The sequence below is a fragment of the Pogoniulus pusillus genome, chromosome 9 (genome assembly GCF_015220805.1).
Source record: "Pogoniulus pusillus isolate bPogPus1 chromosome 9, bPogPus1.pri, whole genome shotgun sequence".
In the NCBI taxonomy this organism is placed as follows: domain Eukaryota; kingdom Metazoa; phylum Chordata; class Aves; order Piciformes; family Lybiidae; genus Pogoniulus; species Pogoniulus pusillus.
Window position 1 is genome coordinate 27137164 of NC_087272.1, and position 17678 is coordinate 27154841.

The following is a 17678-nucleotide window of genomic DNA, read 5'->3' on the forward strand; positions in this document are numbered from 1 at the left end:
TTTAATACCTGGGATATTTCTGTGCTTTGTTAAATGTGAGAACAGAAAGAAAAGAATTCCTATATTTTCTAGGTCACTTAGAGATTTCCTTGAACCTCCCCAATTCTTTATATTCTGGTAAACCTAGGTTTTACTATTTTCTGAGGATCTTCTACATGTCTACTTACCGAGGGAATGCCTTCAAGAAAATGGTGTAACAATGGGAAAACACAGATGATGTTTCACAATGGTGTTGCTTACTTGGGTTGTCATTAGTTTACTGACTTTATATGGAACCCCCTCTGGCCCCAGCTCGGGATTTACTCTTGAGATGAAACTTATTCTTTATGTAAGTTCTTGTGCTAGCAGCAGAATCTGGTCTCAACAAGGAGTTTGCCTTTGATTTTAAAATATCATGGAGAGGCAGAGGCTCAGCTGGTGTAAAACCTGGACATCACTTTCAGTGCCGTCTGAAAACATGGCCCAAAGTCAGTAACAATGTTGACATAAAGAGTACCCATTCAAAGTAAACATTAAAGATAAGTTAGAAGTGAAGGCACAGTAATATTTAACACAAACTATTGACTTTTTTTTTTTAGAGAGCATAAACCTTTTCCCATTCATCCAGACCTCCTGTGTGTTCAGGTATGTGATCCTTGTCGTGACTGATACTCACTAAAGCTGTTGTACCAAGGTGATGTATGCTGATCTACTTATAGATTGTGGTGTGTGATAAATTCATTTGATTCTTTCACAGCTTGAGGTTCAGCATATGGAAAGCAAACAAAAAGCTGTGAGATTTATATGACTTATACCAGAAACAGGGAATGAGAGACATTTGTTTGCAGCATTGATAGTAGTATCCACTTAACTGCCAGAACAGAGTCAGAATTAATAATGACACTGATGGAATATTGATCCTGGTGTAAACAAGAAGAGATATTCTACTGTAAAGTGAAACAGAAATTCTCTAAGTGCTAAGTGTTACTGTTTCTCATAACCCTAAGTAAAAGACAAATTTTGTTGCTCTTTCATGGTCCTTTACATATGCTGTGACTGTGTATCTCTGCTGTAATTTGTAATTCTCCATGTAATTTTGCATTAATGATGTAACAATGAAAGTGTAAATCAGTGATATGCATTGTAGCTCTTTCTAAAAGTAACGATATACCCTTTGCTACACATATCCTAAAGAATGATTTTGTGTTTTTTTTCAGGATGATTTGGATTTATCAGACTTATTTTTTCGTTTTCTTACTTGCTTCTGTTTACAGTGGTAAGTGAATATATGATTTCTAGCATAGGCACGCAGAGTAATGCAACTCTTCTGGAGGGGGAGATGACTAGTAACTGGAGTCTGGTCTTGAGAGATTGCCTTGGTTCTGCTGGGTTGTGCTTAGTTAACTTGTGGTAACTTACACAATCCTGTTCCCTGATGTGGAACTTGCTAATGGGGCTTTACTGACTTTGTCCTGCCGCTTCCCCTCTCCCATGCTGTCACCTTGCCTAGCATGCACAGGACTCTTCTGTGGGCAACTTTCTTTACTAGGCTGAGCCTCATGACTACAAAATCAGTGTGTTGGTCACACACCCAACAGCCAGGTTAGCAGCTGGTGGGGATGCAGGAGGTAGAGTGGCATGCCATAGATCTCAGCTGCTCTCTCAATCTGTGAGCCCAGTTCCCCCAGGAAAATCTGGAATGGTAATATGTATTGTCTGCTGGAGGCTTGGTCTGGCAACACTGGCATAAGCTGGCGCTCTCTTCCCAGTTGTGGAGGAGCCAGGACCCCTTCCCCAGACGCTGCCCTTGGGGTAGGAGTCAGACTGAAGGCCACCAGTTCCAGCAGCCTCCCTGGGAGACAGTGAGCACCAGAATCAACAATAAATTGCTAATAAACAACCCCCCACCCCCAACTTCCACTCGTAGTCGCACACTGCCTTTGTGCAAAATTGCCAATTGAAAAAGTATCTGTGTAACACCTTCTTACTGTCACGCTTGAAAGACTATTGCAGTAAGTGTGAATAACTGCAAAACCAACTGCTTTATCCTAACTGCTTTATGGTAAATTACATTTGAGAGTTCTCTAGATGTGCTGGAAAATCAGAGACTGTGTTTGTGTTCAGTCTGTGTTAATGATTTACCTTGCTCAGTTAGCAAAAGTCAAACTTCAAAAACTGCATTGCAGTGCCCTGAAATTCCCTCTGCTGATAAATTGTTATAACAAAGACATGGCACAGGTTTATGTTCATTAATGTATTTACTGCTTTCTTGGAGGACAATTACATAACTCAGCTTTTTAGCAAAATGTGTGATAAATATAGGCTAGCTTAAGGAAATGTCTTACATGGATTGAAATCTCTGCAAAACTAAAATCTTGGGACATTTCCAAGGGCTGGGAAATATTTTTAATGAAGTGTTAGAAGTGGTGTGGCTATATATGGTACATAGTCTTACAGCACAAGTAAATTTTTTATGTGGTAATTTACACTAGCAGAAGGTAAATAAGATCCAAAATGACTGATAGGGCAAATAACTGCAACACATTTTTTCCACTGACTTCTCCTAAAGTGCTTTCAGTAATAGAAAATGCATTCTGTTAATGACAAAACTGGGTGAAGAAACTGGGTGAAGAAACTCTGCAGAGAATAATAAATCCTGATTTTCAGAGAAAGGTTTTGAAAGTAAATAATTTGGACACTTATGAAATACAACTTTTGTAGTAATAACAAGTTAAACTTAGTGTATCTTGCACAATAGTTGAATAATTCCTTTTTAGGTCCTTTGTGGGGGTGGAGAGGGAGGGGATTTATCTACTTTACCCTTGTGCAGGAAGTATAGAATTATCTTAGTGTAGTTTGTAATTGCATAAACATCATAAAATCAACTTGTAATATTTTAAATCTGTACATTTCAGTGGCAGTTTCATTTGTTTTTATTTGATATGCTATGATAGCTCTATAGGTAACAGATCAGACAGGTAGACAAAATGTTTTCCTTTGCGTTTCCTCCCATTCTCCTGTGGCTGTTTGAGCTGATTTTCTATCTCAGGCATAGGGGAGAAGTGAACATTCCAGGGATAGGCCATATAATGGCAACAATGGATGTTAATATAATTTAATTGGAGAATCAAGAGCTTTATGGCTAGAAGCACAGCTTGTTCTTTGCTCTTGCTGCCTTCTGATGCTTAAGCTGTGCCTGCCTGCTATCTTCCCCAGCTGCTGTTTTGGCTACTGCTGCTTTTGCTGCTTTGCTGACACTTGACCCCTTCCCCATCTTCCTTAAGGTTATTATATTTTTTCCCTCTAGTAGTTTATTTCTCTTTATACTGTTACACTATAAGAAATACAATTTCATCTTTCCCTGACTTGCAAAAAAAAATCTGTGTTGTGTTGAGTTTATTCTCCTGGGGGAGGGATCCACCCTAACCCAGGACATCTACAAAATACAGTGTTTTCTTGTCTTTTAGCTAAGAAAAAGCACTTTTGCAGGCACAGGGAGAAAAAAGGTATATTGGCTCTTATGCTACCCTTTTGGAGGGCAAGACACAAGAAGAGAGTGGACTCCTCTGCAGAGCAAGTCCTCTTGAGTGTTTTAACACAGAGATATTACAAATGCCTTCATTTTGAAAGAGGAAAAGGGAGCAGTTTACTGCTTAAGTATCTTCATTGCATAGTTCTTCAGTGCAAGTGGGTTTCATTACAAAGTTTGATATGGGATTGATGATGAATTCCTGAAGGTGTGAGATAGTATTTGTGGTCATTTTTATTCTGGACAGTTCCTGATACATTACTCCTGCGGGAGTATTTTCTTTATTGTAAAGCAAGTTGAAGGTGATTCAAACTAGCGTGTGGGAGAGTGGAAGATTTATGAGATGATAGGAGCCACTGAAGCATTGCACAGTGGCACTATCCCTGACTCTGGCCTCAGAGCATCTCTAAACAAAAGTCAGAACTGTCTTCACACACAACTTTCTAATTAATTTTGGTCTCTGAACTGCCTTCTCCTGGTTTTCCTTTTAATGGTGCTCTGTACTGGTCTCTCTCGGGATAGGATTCTGCCACTCCTGAGATCTGCCATAAGGAGGTCCCTTCCTTCTCTGCTATAAAGGTCTGCCTTGTGGCCTATCCTGCTGCTCTATCTGCTTCATCTTAAGCTGTCCTGCTCCAGCACTGGGTATGAGGCAGGGAATGGGGGGGGACACCTCAGAGAGTTTTATTTCTGCTGGAGAGCAAAGAGTAGACTCTCAGAGAAACTGTGCTTCTCATCCCCTTCACCTTCTTTTCCTGCCAAAAGACTGTCTTAGAAGCAATGTCAATAATGAAGAGGAGCAGTGGCTTCACTCTCTTGTGGTGAACTGTGCCTGCTCCATCTTAATAATTTATGCATTTCATTACTGTGAATCAGAATGTGTGACTCAGATCTATGAAAATACATACTTCCAAGGAGGAGACATCACTACAGTTTTTACACCAAGTGCCAATTACTGCCAAGTAGTGTGTACTTACCATCCTACCTGTCTGCTCTTCACCTATTTGCCAGCAGCATGGACTAAAGATCCTGCAAAAAGGTAAAGTGTTTGTGTGGCTTTTGCTGGTCTCTTGTGGTAATTTTGGGAACCTGATAACATTTTGACAGGACAAAGGCACGCAGGATTGCCATGGAAAACAATGTCATATATCTTTGAAAATGGTGATCTGAAAGAGTATTTTCTTGACCTAAAAATACAAAATTTGGCAACGATCAATATTTCACCCTTGCATACTAACCCCTTCAAGAAAACACAATTGACTGTTCACTCCCTCCTCTGTGCTATATATATATTTACTGTTAGGGATAATGTGTCACCCAGCCTCTCTCTTTAGCATATTTTTCTCACAATTAAGAACTTCTGTAACCTTAAAGGATAAGGCTGTTTTCCCTTTCCACATGTTTCTTCCTTTCCATCTATTTCTGTCCACCAAATCCTGGGTTATTCTTCTTGCTTTAATGAGACCTCTTGGAGGTCTTCCAGGTAATCTCAACTGCCAGCAGTGCCAGCAAAGTAGATGCTGCTCTGCCCAATCTTTTTTTTTCCAAACTGTACTTGTCTACATTTAAATGTTGATGGGTATTGGACAGCCTGCATTTCACCTGAGAAATGCTTATGAAAGTCTGTGTTACACTGTAAAAGCTGTGAATTGCTGTATTTTATAACACAGGTTTTCCTGCTACTTAAAAGATAGCGAGACAGAAATACTGCCAAAAGTAGATATGAAAGGAGCTATCTCTGGACATTCCTTAAAGCAGTGCAACATCCAAATTAGTGGTAAGACAGTTATTCATATGTATGCATTTTATGTCCTGTATCATGTAGCAGATGTTAGATAATTAGCATTTTGCAGACAGGAATAGAATCAGGCAAACAGCCAAGTAGTGATTCGTATGTTCTTTGCCAGAAGTTTTTCAAACACAGATTAGAAAATCTCCAGCTGGTTTCACACTTCGGCCCCAGTTATCCACCACTGAGGCTCCCCAGATGAGGTAATAGGGAAATCATGCTCCTGCAGTCACGGCTTCATTTACTAGAGGCAGATGGGAGCACATTTTAAATGGTAGCTCTAGTTCTAAAGATAAATTAATTGCTATAATTGAGCTCCATCAAGCTGCTCATATGTCACATGTGACTATGCTATTGTAGAGTAGATGCCACACAAAGCAGAAGTGCATAGCCACAAAGTGATGTTGCTAACATTGTGATTCTCTGTAGTAATTTGTCAGCTGCTCCATCTTTCAGCATGTGTGTGCTATGCACAGAATTAGTGTCATCATGCTGTACCAGCAAGTTACCAACAGGCAGATTTAAAGCCAATTAAAAGTCCTCTTTTAAATATGTTTTAAACTTGTGCCATCACAATGATGTCATTAAGAGACCAGCTTTAAGCATAGCATGGTACTGCACAAAAATAGAATAAGGAAGAATATATTTCTTCAATTCCTGACTTTGAAGCCTGGTGTCTTATGGATGTTAGGCTAATTCTTTAATTTTGTTGCTATAGCACTTGAGTATATCAGGAGTAAATGGGTCTTAGTTGATGCAAGTTCTCCATTGTACAAATCAGTTGTGCAAATTGATTTTGTTTGCCACTTGCTTTTCACAGCGGTTGGGACATTAAAAAGCCCTTTCCTGCCAACATTCTGTTGCAGTTGTATTTCTGAGTAGCTCTGGCCCAGCAAGATAGATTTAAGTGGGTTGTTATTCTTTATGCTACGTAGAGTAGTTGATACCATTTGAATTGCTGTAGAATCAGAGTAATCACCTGCATGGGTTTAAGAATCCCACCAATGCTTAGCTGACATGTTCTGTGGAAAGCCCTGACTGACTCCGAGGAAGAACCTGCATCCTGCACAGGAGAAAGCTGTCTCATACCCCAGAGTCCAAATTCTCCCTCTGTGGAACGTGAACACAGTCTTCTGTCTCAAATGGGAGATGTCTTGCTTATGAGGACAGAATTTGCCTTTTAAACTGCTCTCTGAATTTGGAAATAGGAGCATATGTTTTGGCATTAATCCTGAGTTCTTGTGTTGATTAATGTTACTGTAGTCTCAGTTATAGTGGTGAGAGCTCATCTCTCAGGCACTGTCGAAGTTTGCCTCTGTCCTGTGGCACAATGCTTTATCTACACCTCCAATTTTGTAACTAGAAGTACATATTAAGTATGAGGTATCTGAAGTGAGCATAGGATCTGGATCTGGATTGGGGGTTGTGTTGCATGAACTTTGGGGCATTTTGGGGTGTGGGGTGAGGAAAATACTAGAAGCATGTTTTCAGAACTTGGTCTCTTTTTTTTCACAGCTTGCAGCCCAGATGTCCACAAAGGATTGGACATGGAAGGGAAAATTTATGATGTTACTATGGCTGACAGCTATCAAGAGTGTCAGACAAGATGTACCAATGACAAACATTGTCATTTTTTCACATATGCCTCAGAAACATTTGACAAGGCAAGCTTTCGGTAAATGCAGGCTCGATCCTCTCTAGGAGGAGAGGCTGAGGGAGCTGGGGTTCTTTAGCCTGGAAAAGAGGAGGCTCAGGGGGGACCTCATTGCTGTCTACAACTACCTGAAGGGAGGTTGTAGCCAGGTGGGAGTTGGTCTCTTCTGCCAGGCAACCAGCAACAGAACAAGGGGACACAGTCTCAAGTTGTGCCGGGGTAGGTATAGGCTGGATGTTAGGAGGAAATTCTTGACAGAGTGATTTGCCATTGGAATGGGCTGCCCAGGTTGGTGGTGGAGTCACTGTCCCTGGAGGTGTTCAAGAAAAGACTGGATGAGGCACTTAGTGCCATGGTCTAGTTGGGTGCTAGGTTGGAGTGGATGATCTTGGAGGTCTCTTCCAACAATCCCTTTCCTTGGGCAGCACTGTGCTTTAGCAGAGCAAATCTTGGAGCGGTCTAAGGTGTGAGAATTTACTCAAGGAAATTATTTCTCTTTGACTTGTTGTCCTTGCACTGCTAATTCAAACTTACAAATAAGAAAATGTCTGTAGTAAGTTAGCTTTGGTATGTCCATTGGTGAGAAAGACAAACTCTATTATCATACCAGTGCAAAAAAAATGTAATCCATTGAAGATATTGAAATGAAAATTATATTAGTAGGTGTGTGATATTATTGCTCTGTTAAATCTTTCTCTGCCTGTTGCTCTGAAAATAGCGTCATCAAAGCAGCCAGAGAAATTATCTCATTTTATCAGGCCTGGTTTTGAGCTTTTGTTCTGCTGAGTTTTGCAAGTTAGATGTTGTTCATCTAGCTCTGTTGCTCATTTGAAGATTGTTCTGGAGACTGGAGAGTGTTCTGGCCCATGGCCAGAACATGCATGATTGTAGGAGTTACAGGGCTGGGAAGATGCTGTAGACCATTAAGATATCCTGTTCTCTTACTGCTTTCTTTATTCTTTGTCACTCAGTAAAAAATGCTTCCTGAAACACACCAGTGTAGGAACTCCAACCAGCATCAAGGTGCTTGACGAGGTTGTATCTGGATTCTCTTTAAAGCCGTGCCAGCTTTCTGAAATGGGTAACTAAAATCTCTGAATCAGTTTAGTTTTAAGGGTTATGGATGACGCAGTCCTATAGCTTTCTGACATGTATAAATGTTTCATTATGTAAAATAATTCTGACATAAACTTATCCTTGCAAATATAAATGGTACTCTCAGGCACTCTCAGGAGGTTCAAATATTTAAATTTTTGCATTTTATCATTTATTTTTCAAAACAACTTGCCTCCCTCCCTTCCTTCCTCCCTTCCCTCCCTCCCATCCTTCCCTTCCACCCTCCCTTCCCTCCCTCCCTCCCATACAGTCTTATGTTAGCTCACAGATTATCTAGTTTCCCTACAGAAATCACATTTTGTAGAGACTCAGCATCATTTTTCTGTATCAGTATGTTTTCTTCAGACTCTGCTGTACCTACTGTAAGAATGATCTTTGCAAACTATTGAAAGACTCTCAAAGAAAAATGAAGTGTGAAGAATAATGGAAGAAAAGATTTTGTAAAGAGAAGAATACAATTTAGCTATTCCTTCACTATGTGTTTGAGAGAGAATGGAGGGAATATTCATTTCTTTATTTTCTCCATATTCTGGCACCCCTTAAGCTCTAGTTCTAAAGTTGGGACAGGCTACCTAGAGAAGCTGGGGATACTCCACCCCTGGAAACATTCAAGGTCACATTGGATGGGGCTTTGAGTAAGACGATTTAGATGTCCTTGCTCACTGCAAAGGAGTTGGACTAGATGACCTTTAAATGTCTATTGCATTCCAGACCATTCTGTGGTTCTGTGACTTGGCTTTTTATATTTTCTCAACAGATGAAGTTCTCTGATGTTACTAAGCCCTGTTTTTTCAGATCATTTCACTATTTTTATTGTCTTCACATCTTGATAGTTTCAAGCATCCTCCATTCTGGTGCTTACTTTCTTCTTTTGATTGTTGCCCTGGGATTTTAACTAGGACTTCAGGTGTATTTTTGGAGAATGCAACTTGTTCTTTTTAGAAACATGCCAACATGTCCTGTAGCTTCTATATCCATAGTCTGATTGCATGAATTATCCTGCTAAGTCTTTGTTATCTTATTTTGGTCATGCCGGAGAGCAGAGCGCACATTATTCCTGCCTTCCTTTGAAATAATGTTTAATGTTAAGAGGATCATCCTGTTATTTTATTTCTAGTCTTCCTAGGATCCTCTTAGAAATATCTATTACCTTAATTATTCTAGACTCTTCCTAGTTGAGCATGATTGACTCCTCGCTGTAGATATGTACACTGATCTCCACCATTCCTAATTTAAAGCCTTCCCTATTGGATTAACGCACTTGTATTCTAATGTCTCATTTCTCTGCTTTTCTATATGCATCCTGTTTCAGCTCAGTAGTCTTCTCCATGAGTTTACACACTCAAAAGTGTCACTGAGAAATAGTTTTTGTTTAAAATGTGGTGATATCTTTCCAGTTTATGGCTGGGTGATAGGTTGGACTGGATGATCTTGCAGGTCTCTTCCAACATGGTTGATTCTATGATTCTATGAAATTTAAATAAAGGTAGAAATTAATGATCTCTAAATTTTACTATTCTGATGATGCAACAAAAATCTTTTACGATTCTGATATGTATGTATACAATGATTTGCCATTGGAATGGGCTGTCCAGGGAGTCACTGTCCCTGGAGGTGTTCAAGAAAAGACTGGATGAGGCATTTAGTGCCATGGTCTAGTTGACTGGATAGGGCTGGGTGCTAGGTTGGAGTGGATGATCTTGGAGGTCCCTTCCAACCTGGTTGATTCTGTGATTCTAAGATGCCAAACGTGTAGGAAAGCCAGGTTCAGTATCCACTGCTGCCACGGAATCGCACGACAGAACAAGTTTATTCTACTCTCAACAGCAGGATGGGGGCTGGTTGCCGCTTTCTACCTCCTATGAGCATTAATAAGGATCCGTGAGGGGTGAAGCACGCAAATAAAGCACCTGTCCACAATTTCATTGTTTTGATACAGATTGTCAAATGGACCTTTTTGAAGATCAGGAATTTTCAGGAATGAATATTACAAATTTTTTTACTCCCGATATCTCTGTCTGCCAAACTATTTGTACATATTTTCCAAAGTGCTTGTTCTTTACATTCTTTACCAGCAAATGGCAGATAGAATCCCAAAGGTGAGTATGATAACTAACTTTGATTCTCTAATTAGATTTGTTTTTTTTTAAAGCACTGTTTACTTTTCCATAAGTCTAAAAGATTATTTTCAGGAAAGCACAGTTCATCATTTCCTGTGGACATTTAATCTGTTCTCCAGTGCTATCATTTTGGTGTTTTGTTGTTGGAACTGCTTAGCTGATGTTTAGTTAGAAAGAGTTACTAGCTATCAAAAGAATCCAAATTAAACAAACAAACCAACCTCCAAACAAACCTCCAAAACCCCCCAAACCCAAAACTGAAAGAACAAATGAAACAAACCACACACAAAAACCCCAAACCAATGGAGCTCCAAACTGCTTTAATATTTTAAAGGTGAATTTTATGAAATTGCCCAAAAAGTCACCTAGTTTGCTAGCAGTACTAAATTATTTACTTGAGAAGTCTTTTGATAAAGTTAACAGGCTTCCTTCTTTCTTACCTAATAGTGATAATTGGCAAAACTTTATATGAAGTACTTTTACAGATAGAGACTTAGGAGGAAAAAAAATATATTTGAGAACGAGGCAGTACAGAAATAATCAATTTTAGGATGTGAGAACAGATTTAAACTATTGTTAAAAAAAATGAATTTTAGGAATCTTTGCCTTCTGAAGACATCAACAAGTGGAATACCAGAGGCACTTACGTCACGAGAAAATGCTGTGTCAGGCTTTGGTCTCCTTAATTGCAGAAGATCCATTGCTGGTAAACAACAGATTACAATAAAAATACTGATTTTGAAATGCACAGACTTTCTGATGCTTGGAATGCACTCCTTCTTACAGCCTGCAACTCTCGCACTTACACGCACATGAACTTTCTGGGAGATGAACTCAGTGTGGCTTACACGAAAGGACACAGAGAATGTCAGCAGGTTTGCACAGACAGCATCCGCTGCCAATTTTTTACCTACTTTCCCCTCCAAGATTCATGCAACGAGGAGAGGTGAGGTATATTTCTTAAATACTCATTCCACAGGCTTGGCAGAGGGGTAATGTGTGTGTTCTGCATGCGAAATTACAAACTGAATCTTTGCATTGATTGATTGGCAGAAAGTGTGAGTGCCACCTTAGAATGTCCTCAAATGGATCTCCTGTGAAAATAGTACATGGGCCAGGAAGGATTTCTGGATACTCACTAAGATTATGTAAAAAAAAGGCCAGTACTGGTAAGTGAGACACTGCTTAATTGATTTCAGTATAGAAGCAAAACTTCCTGGTTTTATGTTCTTGTGTTGTGTTTTGGTTTGTTTTCCCTTGGGTGTGTTGTGGGTTTTTTTGTCTGGGTTCGTTGTTGTTTTGCTAGTGTGTTTCTTTAATTTTGTTTTTGTTTGGTTTACAAACTTAATTATTTATTTTTAATTGATTGCATTGAATTGTTGTTGTCCCAGTGGAATGCCTTCTGAAGTTAAAGAATGCTCTGAAGTTGACCTGTTCTGCATGCTGGAAACAGCACTGTGAACTTGTCTATAATAGACTTTATGATTATAAATCATAAAGAGATCAGAATGCATGAGCTTTGCAACAGCTTTGGTCCCTATTCAGGGATCAGCAGTAGCTCCATCTTAATTTTTCATTGATGAGCACAAATTACCTTTAATCACAACTTTAAACAACTTCTTTAGCGTGCATGGAGCATTCTGCAAGTACTATCAGGATCGTTGGAGGGACAGACTCTTCCCCTGGTGAATGGCCATGGCAAGTCAGCTTGCATGTGAAGTTGTCTCGTAAGAGACATGTCTGTGGGGGCTCCATCATCAGCAACCAGTGGATTCTTACAGCTGCTCACTGTGTCATCAGGTGATACCTAAATGTAAATGTACAAGCAAAACAAAATATTTGATCCAGCGTGAGATAAGTTGAAATCTACCAATCTATAAGTTGAAAAGCAAAAATGAGGATTGGAATAAAATAAATGGTTCCTGTGTAAAAGGTGAATTCCTAAGATAGACCAGTCATATCACTAATCTAGTTGAAGCTCCATACTTTCTTCCTTTATAACATAATATTGTTCTACCATTGCTACATTATTTTAACACATCTAGAAAGTTAAATTCTAAAGCAGACACCAGATACCTACGTAAGTGTAGACATTCTTGTGTGATATAAACGTTTTCTTACTATAATGACATATCACCTATCAAGGAAGATCTGTTGCTAGTTTATTCCTTTTCATGAGCTTCAAACTACATACCTGGAGATTTTTCTGTGGCACAAAAGAAATGACAGCAATCCAAGAGCTTCAGCAGCAGAGTACTCAGCAAGCTAAATTATTTGTCCAGGACACAAAGTAAATCAGAGCGGGGAGTCCAATTAGTCTGCTTCTGGCATCTAGCTGCCTATCTCCACATTCCATGAAACATTCAGATCACAGCTGCGTGTTTTCCTGTAACAGTTGGGGTATTTTTTCCCCAAATTCTATCACTGAGTCAGTTAATGCCTTGTTTTAATGCAGATTTCAACTGTAAGAACAAAATTTCAATCAGTCAGTATGTTGCTACTTGTCATCAACTGTGAAACATGTTATCCTCTCATTTACAGAATGAAGCGTGTAAGACTATAATGCAGTGCAACGTAAGGAAATAGACAAGTAAAAGGTCAAATGCTTCAAAAATAAGATGTTGACTCAGTCACAGTCCAAAATCAAACATTTTTGCTCATGTTTTCACATGGAACACTGTTGCAAATATTCTGCCTCCAGTATTTAAACTCTTAAAAAAAACAACCCTACATGTAAGCTATCACTCTCCACCTGTTATGCAATGTGTAAGTTACCACTATCATAAAAAGCAAAGGAAGAAGACTTTACATTCCCAACCATGCTTGCATTAAAATAAAAGCTCTTGTGTTGGAATAAATGGAAAGAATCTCATTTAGTACTTCAGGGCTTGAATTTGGCACTTGAAAAGAGGTAGGTAGATAGGTAGGTAGATAGATAGCAGAAGAGATGAAAATAGAAGACAGAAGGGAAAGGATGAAGAAGGAACAGGACAATGAGAATCTGAACATGAGAGAGAGAACTGATGCAGGGATGAAAATACAAATAGGGAGAGGAAAAGAAAGTAGCGGAGGGAATGGACAAAATTAACTTTATTTAGTTTTAAGGGTTTGCAAATAAAAAACCAGGAAGAATTACCTGAGTGCTGTTCACTGTACACTCAGGAGTAATGAAAGATGCTGGCACCTGCACACAGTCTCAAAACTGTGTGCATCTTTTGCCACAGGCTGACTGTTTGTCTTTTCCCCTCAGGCCTGAGGATCCCAACATTTGGCGTGTTTATGCTGGTATTTTAAAACAATCAGAAGTAAATGAGGATACACCCTTCTTCAAAGTGGAAGAGATTATTGTTCACCCTCAGTATAAATATGCACAGAATGGATATGACATTGCTTTAATGAAACTTGAAAAGCCTATGAATTTTACTGGTATGTAGTGTATTTTCAGGGGAGTTCTGAAAATGTGTGGGATGACACAGGGCTGGCATTGCTATGCAGTGCATGACACCTGGGTTGGCTTCCTTTAATATGCAGTTACTGAAGTTTGAAAAGAATCTCATCTGTTTGCTTTGAAAAGAAAATTGGTAGCTTTTGTCTGTGTGACTAGAATGATCTATAGCATAAGGGACAAAGCATAACATGGAGGCTATCATGAAGGGTTGTGTAGGTGTCCATAAAACTTTAATGTTGCAGTTATTTGTCTCTGCTGGTCAAAATAATATTTACAATCATATTTTAGATCTTCAACTACCTATTTGCCTGCCACCAAAAGAAGATGCTAACATACTTTATACCGATTGTTGGGTAACTGGATGGGGTTACAGGAAAGAAAAAGGTACAGATAAATATTTAAACAGCGAGTTATTGAATTTGCAGATTTCATGTGGTAACTTCCTCCCCCCTTTTTTTAAAAGACAACAATTTAAAAATCCCCTTCTTTTAAAAAGAAAAGTCTGTTACGTTCTTGGCTACCATTATTGCTATCTGGCTGGACCTGTAATGTAATTCTTAATTAAAACATAGTTCTATTAAGACATCATAAGACTTAGATGAGACATGTGTGACACTATCATTAAACGATTCCATGCTCTAACACAAAAACTAGATTTTATAAATTGTTTGACACAATAGCTTCATATAGGTCAGAAAAAAGTTTTTACTTTATCCTGTACAGTCCTCAAAAATTTTCCTTAGATTCTAGAATAATCTACTCATAAACCCCATCCTCAAAATTTTTCCTTAGATTCTAGAATAATCTACTCATAAACCCCATCCTCAAAATTTTTCCTTAGATTCTAGAATAATCTATTTTTCCTTAGATTCTAGAATAATCTACTCATAAACTCCATCCTCAAATTTTTTCCTTAGATTCTAGAATAATCTATTTTTCCTTAGATTCTAGAATAATCTACTCATAAGCCCCATCCTCAAAATTTTTCCTTAGATTCTAGAATAATCTATTTTTCTTTAGATTCTAGAATAATCTACTCATAAACCCCATCCTCAAAATTTTTCCTTAGATTCTAGAATAATCTATTTTTCCTTAGATTCTAGAATAATCTACTCATAAGCCCCATCCTCAAAATTTTTCCTTAGATTCTAGAATAATCTATTTTTCCTTAGATTCTAGAATAATCTACTCATAAACCCCATCCTCAAAATTTTTCCTTAGATTCTAGAATAATCTATTTTTCCTTAGATTCTAGAATAATGTACTCATAAACCCCATCCTCAAAATTTTTCCTTAGATTCTAGAATAATGTACTCATAAGCCCCATCCTCAAAATTTTTCCTTAGATTCTAGAATAATCTATTTTTCCTTAGATTCTAGAATAATCTACTCGTAAACCCCATCCTCAAAATTTTTCCTTAGATTCTAGAATAATCTACTCATAAACCCCAGTACACATGTGGAGTGCACATTGGTTTTTGTGTTCCCGGATGGAAAAAAAACCCAACTAATTTACCACTAAACTGTGAGGTTTTGAATTACAGTCTGCATATAACCCAAGTAGGGTTTTTTTTTTTAAGTGACTGTATTCCTATGACTTCAATAGCTGCAGGCAATTGTGATTCTGAAGGCTGATTATAAAAAAACACCGATGACTTTGATGTTTTGGTTGCCAGACAGTTCACATTGTTTACTGTCACACAGAAAAAAGAACATCAATGTCATGATCATATAACGACACTCCAAAAGTAGTGACCTTTGATCTCTCGAGTTCAATTTCAACTTTTATTTTGCTAGAAGCAAACATTTATCTGTTCATGCTCCCTGTTACATAGGCCGTGTAGAAGACATTCTTCAGAAGACCGCAGTTCCCCTCATGTCAAGAGAGGAGTGCCAGGCAAGATATCGGAAGCGCAGAATAGGTGACAAAGTGGTCTGTGCTGGCTATGATCAAGGTGGAAGGGATGCTTGTAAGGTAATGAAAAGAAGTAGTATGTAGTGATGTATTCCAGCCATTTGTTCAAATATATAATTGAATGTTGTAATGATTTTTAATTGCCATTGGAAAAATATGGCTATAAGTAGAGCTGTTGACTAATGTGTCACTTTTGCATGTCAAAAGAAATGCCAACCATGATATATGCAAAACATTGTTTTATGTGACACTGAAATTAGAGATTCCATGGATAAGAAATTCTGGGTATATGTATACAGGTACCTCATCCATTTAGAGAATAACCAGTATTCTTTTCAGACTATCTGAAATCCAAAGAGAGCAGGTATAGTATCTCAAAGTATTTCTGCAGTAAAATAATCTCTCTTATATGATGTTTTTATTTCTTGAGATGAAATATTGTATATGAAACCATACTTTAAAGTATCCACTGTATGCAAACCAGAATGGAGGGTCCTAGCCGTGCTATTGAAATGCACAGTGGGTGGAAGGCTAAAGACAAGTTGAGCAGACTGTTCTGTTCATTATTAGAATTGAAAATATCTCAGCAGCTTGAGTCCAGAGACACAAATTCTCTACTTGAGTGTAAACTCATGCACTTCCATTGATTTAAATATTCTCTGTTAATTTATTCCAAAACAAACCAATCTGATTAGTAAGATTAAATTCCATATGAAAAACAGTATTTTAACTTCAAGCATGTAATAGTTAACATTAACTATGTTTGGTATCAAGCAATTAAGAATAAAAGTACTTGGAGCCAGGAAGTAACTTTTCCCTTATTCCAATTAAGCTTTCTTCATCTGATACAGTGTAGTAGAAAATGCTGTCTTACAAAAATAACACACTGCTGTTGTCTCAACAACTTGTAATGGCCACACTACAGACCCTTATGCTTAGAAAGATCAGTTAAGAATAGGAAACAAAAAGAGAGATGTGTTTTATCCAGGGGAGGACAGCATCAGTCAAATAAGTTATGAAGAGACATGAGGTTTGTGTACTAAACCCAAGGTCATAAGAGAACAGGTTACCCAATTTACTATTTTTCTCGTTGCACATGTAGCCTTCACTGGTTTTAAAATCCTGTGGAATTTTACAATCACAGTGGTGTTGAATGTTAACAGGAAAGGGAAATTATTTGCAATGACTGGAAAGTATTTAGAAGTCAATTTACTGAAGAAACAGAAAATCTGCTTCAGAACCTTGTTAATTAGCCTTAAGTGAAAGTAATTGGAATCCAGGCAGTTATGCTGGTGTTAATGCTGAATGATGCTGTTTTTAATTGAGGCTTTTTGAGTGAAATACTGACAGGAGCTGGTCCTTCATGCTCTGCATTTCTCCTGTGACACAGGGAGACTCAGGTGGGCCGCTGTCATGCAAGCATGAGGAGCTGTGGTACCTGGTGGGCATCACCAGCTGGGGCAATGGTTGTGCCCGTCCCAGGCAGCCAGGCATCTACACGAAAGTTGCTGAGTATTCAGACTGGATTCTAGAAAAAACTACATAGCACAGGAGTTAAACACTGGCTCTAAATGATGTCATGGAATAATAACTCTAGAAGTAATGTGATGAAGTGTATTAAGGTTTGGTTTGTTTGTTTGTTTGTTTTTTATATGGCATTTCATCTTAGCCTGGAAAGCAAAAGACTTGATTTAAAAAGTGGAAAAGCAGGAATGAATTGCTGTATAACATTGATATTACTAAATAAAAACAAAAACAAACCCCAAAACTCTGTAGTTGCTGATTTGGCAGAAAAGTATTTGCATGAACCACTGATTTCTCCTGTTGCTGCTAGCATAAAATTGGAGTGAATGAGGTTGTATGGCATAGAATCATAGAATCAACCAGGTTGGAAGAGACCTTCAAGATCATCCAGTCCAACTTAGCACCCAGCCCTGTCCAATCAACGAGACCATGGCACTAAGTGCCTCATTGAGTCTTTGCTTGAACACCTCCAGGAACAGTGACTCCACTACCTCTCTGGGCAGCCCATTCCAATGACAAATCACTCCATCTCTGAAGAACTTTCCTCTAACATCCAGCTTATACCTCCCCTGGCACAACTTGAGTTTGTCCCCTTGTTCTATTG

At 38.5% G+C, this 17678-nt stretch overlaps 1 protein-coding gene across 1 annotated transcript; it reads left to right on the forward strand.

Moving 5' to 3' along the window:
- The first annotated feature begins 1094 nt into the window (after positions 1-1094).
- On the forward strand, positions 1095-17318 carry LOC135178003 (coagulation factor XI-like). The gene is made up of 15 exons (XM_064148428.1): positions 1095-1102; positions 1197-1255; positions 4385-4547; positions 5179-5285; positions 6813-6972; positions 7923-8032; positions 10007-10166; positions 10784-10893; positions 10974-11133; positions 11241-11356; positions 11813-11987; positions 13438-13613; positions 13924-14019; positions 15471-15610; positions 16941-17318. Exons 1-15 carry the CDS (start codon positions 1095-1097, stop codon positions 17094-17096), a joined length of 1896 nt encoding a protein of 631 aa, XP_064004498.1. The 3' UTR covers positions 17097-17318.
- Positions 17319-17678: the final 360 nt, after the last annotated feature.